The 17,594-nt window shown below is 35.1% G+C and overlaps 1 protein-coding gene across 3 annotated transcripts in view; it reads right to left on the minus strand.

Moving 5' to 3' along the window:
* Positions 1-376: 376 nt before the first annotated feature.
* The window catches only part of PLCH2 (phospholipase C eta 2), a 1,923,638-nt gene continuing 1,906,420 nt past the window's right edge, over positions 377-17,594 (minus strand). The window contains exon 23 of one of the 3 annotated variants that reach the window (XM_044062990.1): positions 377-3,884. In XM_044062990.1, the coding sequence (XP_043918925.1) occupies positions 2,134-3,884 (1,751 nt within the window). In that variant the 3' untranslated portion in view covers positions 377-2,133. The remainder of the gene's footprint in view (positions 3,885-17,594) is intronic. The other 2 variants (XM_044062992.1, XM_044062991.1) reach the window with 2 other exon arrangements.

The following is a 17,594-nucleotide window of genomic DNA, read 5'->3' on the forward strand; positions in this document are numbered from 1 at the left end:
CTTATGAAATTTTGAAACCTATGGGTTTTAAATTCCTCTATTTCAAAATCCATCCATGGCAGCAGAATGAATAGACTACAGCCAGGAAGACAAATGAAAGACTAATTCACTCTAAGTGTCCCACTTGTTCAAAGGCATAGAAAACACTTAGTTTTTTAGTTTTGCAATCAAGATACAATATTTCTATTATCAAAATACATTTATTTTATTGATGAATTAATTGAAAACATGACAACAGAAACACGTATGGAATAAAAGTTATTTATATATTTTATTAACAGCAATAATATTTTCATAATTATTTTACAATGCATGATAAAACAGCATTTTCTCAAAGAAAATGTACATCTAAATTTTAATAACTTTAAACAAAAAAATTATAAATGACAAATGATGCTGTTAAGTAACTAAAAAAGGATTAATGTATAAAAGAATGAACATCTGTATCTCAGTTTCATAGATTATTTTCTAAATGCAATATCTAAAAATTTAAATATGTATATATTGTTTAAAAACATACTGAACATTTTGCATGGCAGTGCAAAAAATATAAATATGTACATATATTTATAGGAGCTTCACCAAAGGGGGATGTGCACAGCATCATCATTTTAAAATACTAAGTAAAAAGACAGTGCTCCTCACACAGGGATCCAAGTGCAGACATATACCATCCATGTTCAGCTGGCTACCAGCGTGGCCCTTGGGCATTTTTATCAGCTCTCAAATTTACATTCAACCTTGAAGCCTAGGAAAGAAGTGCTTTTTGCCTTTGGCCAGGAAGATCTAGATTTATAGTGTTGGGTACTGTTTGTGCTGATGGAAAATGTAATACACAACTAACAATGGCATTTATATTTTCACATTTTGTTTAATTCACTGCATGTCTCCCTGCCATTCTTAATACAGTCATTGCATGTGGATGAATGTGGAGTACATGAGCTGAAGAATTGTGGGTCAGTAAACATAGAATAAAGCTGTTCCCTGCATTTGTGTTAAACATAGATACTTTTGTTTTTTTAATACAACACATCAGTCAGAAAACTTAATTTAAATGACTGTCCTCTGAAAACTCAACTTTTTACACAATACTTATTATGCTTTTCAATTAAATATTCATTGTGTCATTGGTCTCCTTTCCCTGAGCTTTAGTTGTTTAATTAAATAGGTTCCACTCGCTTGCAAGCTGCCAATTCTCATAACTGCAAAAATCTCAGAGTACACTGAGCTGATGACTGCAAAGTAGATTATTCCACATTGAGATGCATCCTGGCATTTTTATAACGCATAGCCACTTAATATTTAATCCTTCTATCCTTCATGGGTTAAACATAATATCACAAATTGCACTTTATCCATATAGAATAGGTGTGCCATAAAATATTTCTTCAAAGCTGATAAAATTATGGCACACACTAACTAGCACTGTGTGTCATTAACTCACTATTGAGTCATCCCTAAAGAAACATGCAGAACATTCTGGGATTTGTAGTTGACAGTTGTCAGCTTGTACTTCCGAGAAGTCAGTCTGTTAAAGATCATTGTACCGCAGTATACCAGTCAGCAAAACACAAAATAGTTCATGTTACAAAGTGTAAGTATGGTTATCAGAATAAGTCCAAAAACTGAATTCAGGACTAAGTGTTCTGATCCCTGCTAAAGAAAAAAATAGCACAAAATAACCCATAAAAACACAATATGGTCCACATTTCTTAAAATATCTGTACAGCAGCAATGCATTTAAACCCCTAACTAGCTTCATGTGTCTTCAGTCAATAATTCATAATTCTATTGATTTAATACTCTTCTAGGTGCCATATTCAGTTCTCATGTCAATTTGCATAATCTGTGAAAACTATTTGCTGTGGCAGCATACAGGTAGCTTTTTCTAATGTTACATGTTTTGGTACAGCTAATTTCAGTATTGCAGCTGCATGTGGCACCCATTAGAATTTTAACTTCAATTTTTACAGTTGCTGTAGGCTCCTGGCAATATCAATCATTTACTATTGAATTTTGGAAGTTTTATATAAGTATTTTAGATTCCTGCCACTGAGAATTTTTGCCATGTTACTGAATGTCAGTGAAATCTACTATCAAATGTCTGTCATCAGTTCCGATCATCAATTATTTTTAGTTACATATATTTAACACTAAGAGAGCATCCTCTCCATTTTTAAAATTTGGCAGACTCTTTGCTTGGGTTGAGATTTCTGGAAGTGGAAAGGAGTCCAAGTAAACACTTTTTACAGCAGAACATTCTCCCTCAGGGTTTCCTCTCTCTTCAATAGGAGTGACATTCAGAAGGGCCAGGTTCTGTAATCGCTGACGCTCCTGAGCTTGCTTTGCTCTATTTGCAATGTAACGTACCCGACTCTGACTTCTTGAAGAACATCTACGAAGTGGCCATGCGTTTTCCTCCTCCTCAGAGTCAGGTTGGTAGCGTGTTGGTGAAGTGATGTCATCAACTTCTTCAAAGCTTGTGAGCTGCTTAAGTTTTTCAGTTAGATCATTATGAGACTTTGTTGCATTCTTCATCCCTGCTAAAAAACGATGTTCTTGCATTGATCTTGTGACAAAACTTCTACTTATACTTCTGTACTTGCTTTCAAAGTTGCATACAATGTCTTCAGAAGTTAGATCACCAAGACTTTTGGACTTTGTTTGCGTGTTATCTGCATTAGCCTCATGAGGTGCAGATTTTAAAACTGGAACTGACTGTTTTAAACTTTCCACATACAACTTGTTCCAAGTATGCCTTCTGGTAAATGTTGGTAATGTATTCCCAGAACCCTTACTCAGAGGCCTTGGACTAATTTCATCTTCAGTTTGTTGATGAGTTCTTAAATTAGGGTTTGACTTGCTCTTACTGACTCTTTGAATTTCATTGCTTGATGTTGCAGATCTTGGACGAACCCCTCGCTGAATCATAAGTCCACTTCTGCTATCATCCTGACATTCATCAAGGTCAGTCAAGCTGCTGCGAGCCAAGTTAGGTAAAGACAGATCTATGACTGTGTCATTTGATGACATACTAGATGATGAGGACATGCTGTCTCTATGACTGTTACCATCCAATTTACTCCAGATTTTGTCATTAATTGTAACATCACAATACACTTCTGCTGCTGGAGACAGGCATCTTTGACTTGCCAAAGAAGTCTGGCAGTCTGCTGTAACGTGTCCTTCACTTTTGCTTCTTCTCACTAACATACGAGGTCCAGCCTGTGAAACAGCGGGTTGATGGTCGAAAAAGGCTATCAGAGCTTGTGTTCTCTGCAATGCCGAAGTCATAGAAGTAGCATTTTGCGAATTTTGTTTTACTGGAATGACCGATGCACTGGGTTTTCTTCTAATGACATCCTCAGTCATTCTTCCATTTCCCACTGAAGATGCAGCACTGTTACATTCCCTCACACAATTAATATCAGCTTTTTGTGAACTATCTGCACAGGATGCAATATTGCTAACTCCATTACAGCTCTCTGCACTTGACGTCTTTTGCTCACTGTGTGAAAGCAAATTGCTACTTTGATCATCTAACTCATGCACAGGGAGTTCCACAATGTTGTTATCTTTAACATCCTCACTTGTGGAAACAGTTTCTGAATCTGGACTGACTGGCTCTGTGGTTAAGTCTTGTCCTTCCACCAAGAGAGTTTCTGACTGACTTGTTGGGCTTGTGATTTCTGTGTTTTCCTTGATGGGAGGAGCTTCAGAAGACTGAAGCATGGATCCGTCTTCATAGCCCTTGTTGATGGCATTAAATGTGTGCTGTTCAAAGTCTGAGGGAATGTTTTCTTTAGTTACTAATGTCTCCTCAGTGATGGTTTCCAATGTATGTAAGGAAGAGATTGATCTATGCAGTGAGTATCTGTGTACATCTGAAAAGAAAAAAAAATCCATAAATAATAAGACACACTGTATGTTGTCTGCAAGTAAATTCTCAAGTCTTAAACTACACATTACAGGACAAGATGAACACTGAGGTGTGTGTGTGCAACTAGATAATTTATTTGAAGTAAGTTCACTTGAATAACAAACAGCAGTAATCCCATGATGAATATAATGATCTATAATGATTTAATTGGTTAATGTCACAGAGCAGATACATCTAATTTTTTAATATCTTAAATATTGTTTCCATATATTTAGTTAAGATGTAAAACCTCACAGTGATACACATCCCATAAAATAATATGGATGGAGTTTGCATCACCAGCACAAAACTGTATAGTAATGATTCCATGGTTATTGCAAAGTTTATATCTTGGGACCTACTGTTTTACATGTTCATATTGCAAACCTTGTCTCCCTTTTGTGCATCTTAACTAAAGGTTGTAGCTACTCCTTCAGGAATTAGGGGAGGATGTAACTGTCAATCTATGTTTCTATAAAATTAAAAACTGCTTTACAAAAATATATCTTATCAGATTGATAAGAGAATCTGATCATCAGACCACATATAACTAAAACAGTAAGCTGTATCTATTACAATCAGATGGAGACCTGTACTATATGGAGGCCATCCACAGTGATAAAGTACATGAGCATGCAGACATACACACACACACACACACACACACACACACACACACACACACACACACACACACACACACACACACACACACACACACACACACACACACACACACACACACACACACACACACACACACACACACACACACACACACACTAAATTACAGCAAAACAGTATGCCTAAAATGGGAAAAGTATAAAACTGGAGTTAGCAAGCCTTACAATACTTCTCTAAACATTTGTGACTCATACTGAGAAAACATTCCCTGTAACTCATGTCCTGGAGCACAGTAAATATTCACCAAGTGTCATACAAGCAGTGATACATGATAACACTAGCATTATAATACTACACTGATTCCTAACTGTAAATGCATACCTATTCTGAACTGAAAGCCTCATTCATTCCTAACAGCATCATGGCACTCAATCCTAGCTGCAACACCGAACTCTTTCCTACCTTAAGAACCACACTCATTCCTAACCGAAACACAATATTTATTCCTAATTCCAACCATTCTACAAAAGGATGTTTTTAGAGAACACATGGCTGAAGCTCAATTAAACTAACAAGGTTTTAGTTTTCTTCCTGTCCCTTGCCCTAGATCCATGATTCATAGGTTGGTTCATAGGTTGGTACTAGGCTATCGGCCCTAAGGCCTATGCAAGCCTAGCCATAACAATTCCCTGGAAATTTCTTTCCACAATATTTACTTCTCTGGGCCCCTGTCTTCCAGGGTGACTGACATGATCCCTGGGGTGAATTTGATGTTTCTAAGATGCAAAGTATCTTACTAAGGTAGTGAGGTCTGCATTAACCATCTTACTAAACTACAGACTATCTTATGAAAGTAGTGGGGTCTGGTCTAGACATATTATTCAGATGCAAACAATCTTATGTAGGTAGTGGGGAGTGCTCCAGCCATCTTATTAAGATACAGATGATCTTAAAACTGTCATACTAAGGTAATGGAGACTGCTTCAGCCTTCTTACTAATATACAAACTATCATACGAAGGTAGTGAGCCAGCTTACTAAGTTATAAACTATGTTACTAAGGCAGTGGCAAGTGCTCCTGCTATCTTACTAATATACAAACTATTGTATAGAGGAAGTGGAGTCTGCACCAGCTATCATACTAAGATACAAACTATCTTATGAAGGTACTAGGGACAGCTCCAGCTATCATACTAAGATACAAACTATCTTATGAAGGTACTAGGGACAGCTCCAGCTATCATACTAAGATACAAACTATCTTATGAAGGTACTAGGGACAGCACCAGCTATCATACTAAGATACAAACTATCTTATGAAGGTACTAGGGACAGCTCCAGCTATCATACTAAGATACAAACTATCTTATGAAGGTACTAGGGACAGCTCCAGCCATCTTACTAAGATACAAACTATCTTATGAAGGTACTAGGGACAGCTCCAGCCATCTTACTAAGATGTAAACTATCTTATGAACGTAGTGGGATCTTCTCCAGCTGTCCTAACAAGACACAAACTATTTTACTAAGACAGTGAGGTCTGCCCCATTCTTGCTAAGATACAAACTCTTTAAGTTAGTGGGGTCTGCTCCAGTTACCTTAACTACCTTACTAATATATAAACTATTTTACTAAAGTACTGGGCCAGTTCTTCAGCTCTCTTACTAAGATGCAAACTATCTTTCTAAGGTAGTGGGATTTGCTCCAGCTATCTTACCAAGATACAAACTATCTTACTTCATGCCTCCTAAAAAACAATGTTCTTGCATTGATCTTGTAACAGTCTTACAAAATTAGTAAGCCTTACAATTCTTCTCTAAAAATGTATTACTCACACCGTGCCAACATTATCTGTATTTCATGTCATCTTATTGAAATACAAACTATACTACTAAGATACAAATTATTTTACTTAGGTACTGGGACATGCTCCAGCTGTCATATAAAGATACAAATTATCTTGGCAAGATAGAGGGCTGTGCTCCAGCCATCTTACCAAGATACACACTATGTTGCTAAGGGAGTGTGGTCTGCTACAATCTTACTAAGGTCGTGGGGGTCTGCTCCAACCTTATTACATCTGTCTTACTAAGATACTGGGATCTGCTTCAGCTATGTTACTAACATATGTTATCATTCTAAAATGTAACCTATCTTACTAAGGTAGTGGGGTATCATCCAGCCATCTTACTCAGATGCAATTTATTTTACTAACGTAGTGGGCTATGTTCCAGCCATCTTACTCAGAAACAAACTGTTGTACTAAGGTAATGGGGACTGCACCAGTCATCCTACTAAGATGCAAACTATCTTACTAAAGTAGTGGGCTGTGTTCCTGACATCTTTCTCTGATACAAACTATCTTATAGTAGGGTCTGTTCCAGATATCTTACCAAGATACAAACTAAGATCCTGATCCTGCCTTATCCCATTTTGATGAGGTTGAATGAAAATTGAAAATCCATTTGCAAGGTACTCCAGGCCATCTAAAAGAAATCTGCATGCAATTTTTTATTTTAATTAATTAATGTTGATTTTAACACGAGTTTTTGTTCTGTTGTTTAGGAGTATGAGCTTTTTCTCTTTACTGTATGGTTTGCTTTATAGCTGATTCCACAAGAGGGTTTAATTTCTAAACTTGTTACTGTGTCTGTGGTGAACAGGAAAACAAGCCACCACAAAAGTATAAAAATGGGAGTATAAGTTTTGCATACATGTGGTGGTATTTGTCGTTAGGTCATCAAGAGGTGGAGGATTGCTGGATTGTCAAAAATCATCAGGAAGTGCAAGGAGACTAAAAAAGTTTATAAAGATGGCTGGGTTAATTGCTGAGCTGCATTGGGACTGTAAGATGAATAAGGAAGGCAGAGTGTTGATATGATTTGTCTGGTAAGGGCATGTCAATAAATGAAGAGTTGTTTTGTGATGACAAGATCAAGTATATTCGTGACCCTAGACTGGAAGGATACTATTTGTTTGAGGGAGTTTGCAATGATGAAGTAAAGAAACCATTGTGCACATATACATGTAGAGATGTAGATGTTCTAGTTTCTGGAGGGGTAGATAAAAGTCCCATAGAACAATGGTGTTTGAGGTTAATGGATAGGGACTCTAGATTATTAAGCTCAGTTTTGTGATTTGTGGGTGGCAGGGATAGAGTTCTATAGTTGGTCAGGATGTGATCTGAGATCTTGTTTACTAATATTATAATATGATGGAATTTGAGGTCATTGTTCTGGCTCATTAATGTACAGGTGATGGTGTTTTGGATTAAGGTAGACACACAATGCTATCAGTGTTGCAACACTTGTGGGCCTAAGCAGTGGTTTTCAGAAAAGCCAGGTAAGGATCATCTCACAATTCTGGAACTAGGTTTCAGTGACAAAACAAATATCCTCATTTTGTACAGTTAGGGAATTAATTATACCTAATTAAGCTCCTAACATTGAGAAGTGCTACACTGTTGTTTGCCAGATTGAAATTTTTATTTATTAAGTTGGTACCTGATTAGAGTGACATTGACAATAAGGCAACTATGGGAGTAGAGAAAGTCTTCATCATTATGCAAAAGCCCTGAAAAGATAGGCGCAGACCATTGTTGGTGAAACAAGCAGGATTATTTTCCATATCTTTTCAGACTGACTCACAATGGTCCCACTCAGACTGACAACATTATCAGAACTAATTATTAAAGTAAATCATCTTTTGTTTACACTGTGGCATCACTCTCAGTGATGATATTGTACTGCTCAAGACTAGCTTCTCTCCAGCCTTTGACATATTCAAGATATCTTTGTATAGTCTAAGGGGGTGCATTACAAGTCATTAAAACTGACATGAAGACTGACCATGTAATATTCATAACTGGGTGAAGGATTTTGAGTCGTTTAGTGATATGGTCAACTCTAGCACAAGATAGGCAGATGACTGTTACCCTGTATTCTTTCAGCCTTCTGAGCAGTGCAGTAGTGTGCCAGACTATGGGGTCAGCTACAAGAAATATACCAAAGTGTGGCTAAACTACTCTGATCACTCTTGTCCTGTAGTGGTGGTGGAAAAAACTATATGTAGTATGGAATGGATGTTAGTCTGTTGCTATGTTTTGACTGAGGTACATATATCTACAAGTGCTGCACCTAGGATGTCTCTGCAGGTTTAGAAGAGATTTTGCAACACCCCAGGATAGGAACATTCTACATTTGTCTTCCAATGTGTATGCATGGCGTTAGCATGGGCACTGATATTCAGTTTGTGTGAGATATTTGCCTCCAGTTTAATATGTATTTGCATCTCTCAGTTGTGGTCTCATTCGAGGTAAACAGTTCTCAGTCAGTATGTGGCAATATATACTCTGCCTCAAGGTACCTAGTACTGAAAGGCTAACAACAAATGAGGCAGAGACAGAGGACCCAAGGCTGATCTAGAGATGTCATATAGCATATGCTAAGTGATGTTATGGAATTAGATGACCTATGTTTATCTAGAAGGGGATAAGCTTTATGATATACAAAGGGACAGTGATACAGTGCAAATAGCACAAAACAAGGCATCATAGTATAACATGGCACAGTACGGTAGCTGTATGATACATAGTGAACACTGAAAACAGTTACAGAAGAGAGCAAAATAGTGCACCACTGCATAATATAACACAATACAGTACAATATGATACCATACTATACTGTACTACATGATACCATACTACACTGTACTACATACCATACTATACTGTACTACATAATATACTACACTGTACTACATGATACCATACTACACTGTACTACATGATACCATACTACACTGTACTACATGATATACTACACTGTACTACATACCATACTATACTGTACTACATAATATGACCACTACGTGTCAGCCAGCATACTAAAACGAGGCTACTTTATATTTTATATTTTATATTTTATATTTTGTATTTAGTCTTGTATTTAGTTTTGTTATGTTGCGTTTATATGACAATATGTTTTATCAAAGCAACATTTAGATAGTCTCTTACATGACTAAGATGCGTTTCCTTATGCTTTATATAACCATTTTTAGATGCACGCAATGACATCATTATGTACCTACTAACTATATAACAGAAAGAAGCTATTTGTTCATTGCAATTCGTAGTGTGTCTACTTTGTATCAACCATTATATACAAGAACAAAGCTATTCTGTTATTTTGTATTTTGACTTGTTTCGTTGTTCGGATATTGCAATGCATTTTATAATAATAACATCTTGGCCTCACCATTTGCCATATATGGGCAGCATTTCCTTACCAATGGTGTTTAGGTGATTTGTCTATTAATTCTAAATTACCTAACTATATCCTTGTAAACCTAGGAAATGAAAATAAGCTTAATGTGAGTTTTCTAAATATGGGCATGGTTTCCTGTAAATATATATATGAAAATATATTGTTACCACGATGATATCGTTGTTAATATTTGATGACAGCTTGCTCCTGAAGCTTATTTGATTATGAAGCCATTTTTATATATTAACATTACCATGTCTTAGTAAATTTTAAATTTTAATCGTGTTTCTTTTCAAGTGGCTTTCAGGTTAATGGATATACCTAGCCTGATCGTTCACGATGCTGCTGTGGAATTTTTACTAATTATGAAATTAGGTATCTGGTTAATATATTGCTTGATCTAATTGTATAATTGGAAGCTAATGTTTTAGTATAAAAGTACCCATTTAGCTTTTGTAATTTGTAACCTGAGGAAGCGCAATTTATATTGCGTGAAAGCGCTTGTTTCTGTTTATACAAATAAATTCATTTTATTTTATTTTATTTCGTGGTGGTCTCTACATTTCTTCAGTTTTGTACTACATAATATACTACACTGTACTACATGATACCATACTATATTGTACTACATGATACACTAAACTGTACTACGTGATACCATACTACACTGTACTGCATGATATACTACACTGTACTGCATGATACCATAATATACTGTACTACGTGACACCATGCTACAATGTACTATGCAATACCATACTACACTGTACTATGTGATACCATACTATACTGCAGTACATGATACCATACTACACTGTAATACGTGACACCATGATATACTGTACTACTTAATATAGCTCAATAGTACAGAGCAATGCAGTACAGTATTATAAGGATCAACTAAGCAACAGGCACAGATGTCACAGCACAATAAACTAACAAAATTCAAGAAAACTCATATGAGTAGATGAAAATGACTAGCAGATGTCTCTGTGCTGGATCAGTTCAACTCACACCTCCAAAAGAGCTTCTTCTATATATCTGAAGAGGACAGAAATGTGGAATACAAAACAATTCTATTCAAGATCTCATATCTCAGGCAACAGCAAGAAATAATGCCCAAAGGGTAAATTTGCTTGTGGAATTTTACTGCATATGTTATGTATTTTTATTTAAAAATTAGAAAAAGAGTGAGAGAGAGAGTTTCAGTTAAATAGAGCTCTTGCTCCTCAACCACTCCAAAGAGGCTTATGTCAGAATGCAAAAGGTGGAACTTTGTTTATTCTGTTTTGACTTGGCTAGTCACATTAATCCAGTATCCTCTTTCAGGGGATACATAAGTTGGTGTTCATACTGACTACTAAAAATTTTGCCAAGGCACTAGGCAATTTCAACTACTTTGCTATTGTGAGTAGGATGGTAATTTGCTCACAGACATCCTGTTTCTGTTCTGAGCACAATGGTGGCTTGGAGACGCAGAGAGGGAGAAGAATGGAGCCAGAGAAGATTTTCTGTGGCAGTGGCATTCTTATGAAGGTAGTTTAGCCTTCACTTGTTAAGAATGGAGTGTCAGACATCTGCAAGACAGGGAAGAAGGCTTGTGTGCCTTCTAATGGGGAGTTGTGCTGTGGCGAGTTTGGAGAGAAGCCAGTTAAGCCTTTTATAGAGTTCTCAGATGTGGCAGCCCAGGAAAGAGAGTTGGGTCTTCTTTTTGCATTAATGGAGCCTAGGGAGGGAATATAAGGAAGGAAAAGGCAGTGGCACCATTTGTTGACTAGAATATTTATTTCAACAGCATCTGTTTGGAGGAGAGGAACAGTCAGTAAATGGATGTGTCAAAACAACCCTCCAGTCAGTAAGGGGGGGGGGGGATGCCGGATGAATTACTAATGGATATGCTTAATACTAGGTGAACCTGAGAATTGGAGAGGAACTGCATGGGGTGACACTATGGACAAAATTCTAGATGAAGAAGTGAAGACAAAATTGTATGCAGAAATAGTGACAGGATTAAAAGAAAAGAAAAGAAAAGAAAAAAGAGGAATATATGAGTAATATAGAGACAAGGATGAAAATACCCTTTACTTTTAGAATTTTTAATATAGAAGAGAAAGGAAGGAACAGGTATAAAGTGTGGGATAATGTACTAATGCCTTTATAGACAAAGGCATCTGAAGGTTTATTCACATTAATAAGAAAACTTTCTCTGATATCATATTTGAGACTAGTTACATGATGGAAAAAAATTGTAGGACGGTATGAAAAAAATACTATTATCCACTGAACAGGTACATGTTTAAAGGATTTGCTAGAGAAAAAAAGAAAAATATATATAGTCAAAGAGACTTTGAAAAGACGTTTAAGTAAAATGTGTAGAGACATTATGGACATTTCTAAAGTTTTTGATAACAAAGGTTTGTGGACTGGGGATGAGATTGTAATGTGGTACTGAAAATGGAGAATGAAAACATTACAAATGTCTCTAGTATTACAAAATGCAGAATGAGCAAAGGTTGTTTTTTTCTGTGGGAATCAGATCATTTAATGAATAACTGTGATAAAAGAAGATAAAAGAAAATATTGTGTATCTGGAGAAATGGGACACAATGCAAACAAATGTAATTTAAAATGTTATAGATGTAAAAAAAGAAAAAAAATCGGTCACATGTGGATGGATTGTAAAGAAAGTACAGATTTTGTAGAAGGGGAATTGGACATTAACCAAAAAGAAAAAGAACAAGAACACACACACACAGAACTAGAAATAGTAGAGATTATAAGTATCTATTCTAATTAATCACTCAATCACAAAAGGAAAAGTCCCAAATATATGGAAGCAGTTTCACACCCTTCCAATACACAAAGGCAGCAACTCCTCAGATATCTCAAACTTCCGTCCCATTGCTATCTTGTCCCCTCTTTCCAAAGTTCTCGAAAAGTGTGTTCACAAACAAGTCATGCAATATCTTACCAAACATAACCATCTAACTCCTACTCAACACGGCTTCAGACCCAGACATAGCACTACCACAGCACTCTTATCCTTTCTCCACACACTATCTCTTGCCAGGGATGACCACAAGCTAGTTTCATGCCTATTTCTGGATATGTCCAAGGCATTTGATACTGTCTCTCATCCTCTCCTTTTAAACAAATTACAGGAACTTAACTTCTCCTCTGAAGCCATTTCATGGTTCTCTAGCTACCTCTCCAATTGAACCCAATCTGTAAAATGGCAGTCTGCACTCTCACCACCTCTACCTGTCAAAATGGGTATTCCTCAAGGCTCTATTTCAGGGCCTTTACTCTTTAATATTTTCACTAACAAACTCTATTCTTCCTCCCCCCAGTCTTTATTAGTTTAATACGCTGATGACTCAGCCATTACTACTATAGCCAGCTCCTTCTCTGAACTCCATTCTGCCACCCAAACTGCCTTTAACTCAATCAAAACATGGCTGACAATCAGCTCATACTCAATCCAAAAAAAAAAAAATCAAACTGCTACTGTTTCTCTCAAAAAATCTGGCCTATATGAAATCTACTTTCACTATTCTATCTCTTAACAACTCCCCCATACAAGTAGAACCTAATACCAAACTCTTAGGAATTACCATAGACGATCAATTGAAATTTGCTATACATATCAATAATTGTATCAAAAAGATCCATCAAAAACTCAGACTCCTCTACAGATCTAAAAAATTCCTTTCTTCTGAAGCCAAGATTACACTCTCTCAGTCATACCTCCTACCCAGTCTTATGTATGGCTCCCAGATCCTTACTAATCTTGATTCTACCCTTATCGCCAAATTTGAAACTACCTACAATAAAATCGCTTTGTTTGCAGCACATCAAAACTATAAATCCCATCACTGCATCTCTCTAATACTAATGAACTGGTTAGAACTACCTCACCAACTTTTACTCTCACAGCTCTCCATTATTCACTCTATCCTTTACTTGCCTTCATATTGTCCAACACTCATGCCACTCATCTCCTACTACTGAACCTCCAGACAACTAAGAAGCTATAACCAAAAGTTACTCCAAATCTACAAACTCAAAACTAAAACTGGATGTAAAAATGTATAGCTACCACCCATCCATGTCCTGGAATAAACTGCCTCAAAAGATAAGGTTCCTTACCAACCCAAAATTATTCAAAGCAGCTTTAAAGGAACACCTCAAAAATCACTGGTACTGCCACTGCAGTCAGCCACCATAAACAATAGCCACTCTATCCCTCTTTCTCTCTCCTCTAACCTTCATACTATTCTACATTACATTCCACATGTTTTCTATCGTCAACCTCAAGTCTCATCTCAAATCTAATTCTACCTGTATAACATCCCTATTATGTCTATCCCCTTCCTCTAATCCCTTTTTCCCCATTGTCTCTTATTTCCAACCTCCCTCCCTCTCTCTTATTCTTGATTCTTAACCCCCCCTGTATTACCTCCTCTCATCTCCACCGTTTACTTCTATACTATGCTCTGTAAAGCCTTACTGCTAAACTAGTTTGATCTTGACTGTAATGTAAATATTGTAAATAGTGTTTTGCTTACTCTATTGTTAGAATATGATGTGTAATCTGTAAACTAAACTGTTACTTTTTGTACTCTAATGGAGCTTTTCTCCCCGGGTCACTAGTGAAAAAGGGCTTTCTGCCCAGTCAGACTAACCTAGTCAACAAATGTAAAATAAATAAATAAATAAATAAAAAGATGGAAATGAGAGAGAAGAACCTGAAAAAGAAACAGAGGACATTCCAGAGATAAGTCGTAATTAAGATGTACAATGTAATAGAGTAAATGAAAAGAAAAATTCAATTGATAAAAGGGTGACAGAAAGGAAAAGAAAATTTATAGGTACCAATACAAAAGAAAAAAGAAAGAGAAAAGGATGAACAGAGTGAGAAAATGACAGCAACAATTCTTAAAAAGAAAGAAAAGGACAATTGTAGAATAGCAGTCACAAATGTAAATAGTATGAAAGGCTTGGTTAGAAGATTAGGTATTTTGGAATGGTGCAAAAGACTTGATATAGATATAACTGTTTTAGAAAACATAAGATTTTTTAATGAAGATGGAAGAGTACAAACAGAAAGATTGTGGGGAGGTAATGCAATATGGAATTTGGGAAGAGAAACTTGTACAGATATATATATATTTTATGCAAAGATTCAGTTAGCATATTAGAAGTGTGACTTTAGTTATAATGAGCAGATTAACAACTTTAGATATAAGACAGAAAGAACAGGTATGCAGAATTATTGCACTTTATGCATATGTTACAAATAAAGAAAAAGAAAATATGTTTAAAAAAATTGGGATTACATAGTAGTAAACATGGATATTATAACTGTAGGTGATTTAACTGTGATGTGAGTAGAAAGAAAAAAGGTGGGGATATTAATAAAATGTTAGACGTAATTACATATGGCAAATTTAGTATATGGAGATGTAATAGATGGGCATATAGCTGAGGTGAAGATAAAACAGAAATAGATTATTTTTTGATATATTCAGGGACAGAGACAACAGAAGAAGGTATATGGGAATGGAATTTTCAGATCATGTTGCCATTTGGTTGGAGATTAAGCATAAAGAAAAATATAAAAATAGGAAAAAGCAATAATGAGAATTAATGAAAAAATTGGATATAAAAGGAAAAATGATAGTAATAGAACTTTGGAATGATGACATCGGTAGGAGAGATTTCCATAAAAATTTGTCTGAATGGTGGATAGTATTTAAAGAAAAATATAAAAAATGTTACACAGAGTGACAGTTAGATGATAGGAGTGAAACACAAAGAGATTACAATAAGTAATGAGACATTTAATAACATAGAAAGAAATGATAGAGAATATTTTATAAAAAAATATATGAGATGAATCAAGAGAAAATTAAATATATTATATAAACAAAAATTTTTTTGCAAGGAAGAAGGAAAAATTGGATCAATATTTAAGTTAAGGAGGGTAATAGTATAATGACAGATATGAAAGATATAGTAGGAGAAATACACAGATATAGCAGGAGAAATACACAGAAAACCAGAAAAAATAATGGAAATAGTGGTAAAGTAAGAGAGTATAAGAGATAAAGAGAAAGAATCAGTGGAAGGTAAAGATACTTTCAGAACAAGTTATTATGGAACTAGCAAGATAAATATGTTTAGAAGAAATGGGCAGCATATTAGCATCAGTCAATGCAGAATTGGTAGGAGGACCTGAAGAAATAGAATAGAATATCAAATTTATAAAGATATGTTATTCTGGCAAAAAAAATGTTTTGACATATTGAATGAATGGTTAAAAGAAGTATTTAAGTATAAAGAATTATGCAGTGGTATTTTAAAATTTATACAGAAAAAAAGGATAGAAGGGAAACACAGAAATGGGAACCAGTGGTATTAAATAATATACAATATAAATGTTTTATGAAAATTGTACAGAAAAAAGTGGAAAATCAAATTCATAATATAATAGAGGAAATGACATAGTGTCAAAGGGAAAGACAGTCAGGAGTTATTAATGATGGTTAGAGAATTAGTGAATTATTGTATATACAGGGAAAACAAATGAAATATTGATACTTGACCTGAGCAAGTCTTTTGATTCTATACAACATGAAATATGAGAACTATTTCACTCTTACAATATTAGTACTAAAGTAAAAACTGTATGTGCTACTGCCTATGAATATAACAAAATAAAGGTCTTGGTAAATGGTTGGGTAAGTCAGGAGATGAATATTAAGATGGGTATAAGACAAGGGTGTCCATTAAGTAGCTTCATTTTATACTGTTAATGAATGTAATGTTAACTTTTACAAATCAAGTTATCTGGAAAGAAGCCTACCCAGATGATATCATACTTGTTATAAAAATGTGAAAGGAATGATAATAGTATTCAACTATTTAAATGAATGTTTAAATACTATAGATTTATATTTAAATAGAAAAATGGTAAATGTTTGTGGTATAATGGGAAGATAGGAGAACCTGTGTTTAACATGGAAGAAATAACAGTTTTGGGAATGCATTTTGGAAAAGAAGAACTTAAAGATTTACAATGGAAAAATGATACAGAAAATGTGAAGCACACATATGGTTTGGAGAATGTTTAGGTTATCATTTAAGCAAATGGTTTATTTATTAAATTCAATATTAATGGCAAAATGGTATAGCTAGCATATTTGGTTTACCATCAGAACATGAAAAAAAGATTTGTATTATTGTTTTCACATTTATATGGGATTCTAGACTTAACCCTGTTAAAAGAGGGACTTTATATGCTGGGAAATAAAAGGGAGGTGCAGGAATAATCAGTTGTGTGGTATATGCAGCTTCATTGAACTCATATAAAGTCATTAAGAGCATGAAACTAGTAATGATGAATTACTAACTAGAACATCACAACTAAAATATAAGAAAAAATGGAAGCCAGTACTAAGATTTAAAAGAGCAAGAGAGTGCATAAATTCTGAAATGCAACTTTATCAGGAAAAGACATTATTGCACAAAATAAAGATAGATGAAATCAAAAATGAAAGAAAAATACGGTATAATAATGTTATGTGTAACTATTATTATGTTTACCCTTGGAGTGATTTGAAGGATGAGAATGTCAAAACTATAAAAAGCAAGAACATAAATTGTTAAGAATATGGTAGGATGCCAAGACTTTTTGTGGAGTTTGACTATAAACAAAAACACCAGAAAAAAAACATTATGGCTTATACAAAAATGGAAGAAAGAACAAGTAATTATTGCAAAGA

The sequence above is a fragment of the Protopterus annectens genome, chromosome 2.part1 (genome assembly GCF_019279795.1).
Source record: "Protopterus annectens isolate FY-2018-M chromosome 2.part1, PAN1.0, whole genome shotgun sequence".
NCBI lineage: Eukaryota > Metazoa > Chordata > Ceratodontiformes > Protopteridae > Protopterus > Protopterus annectens.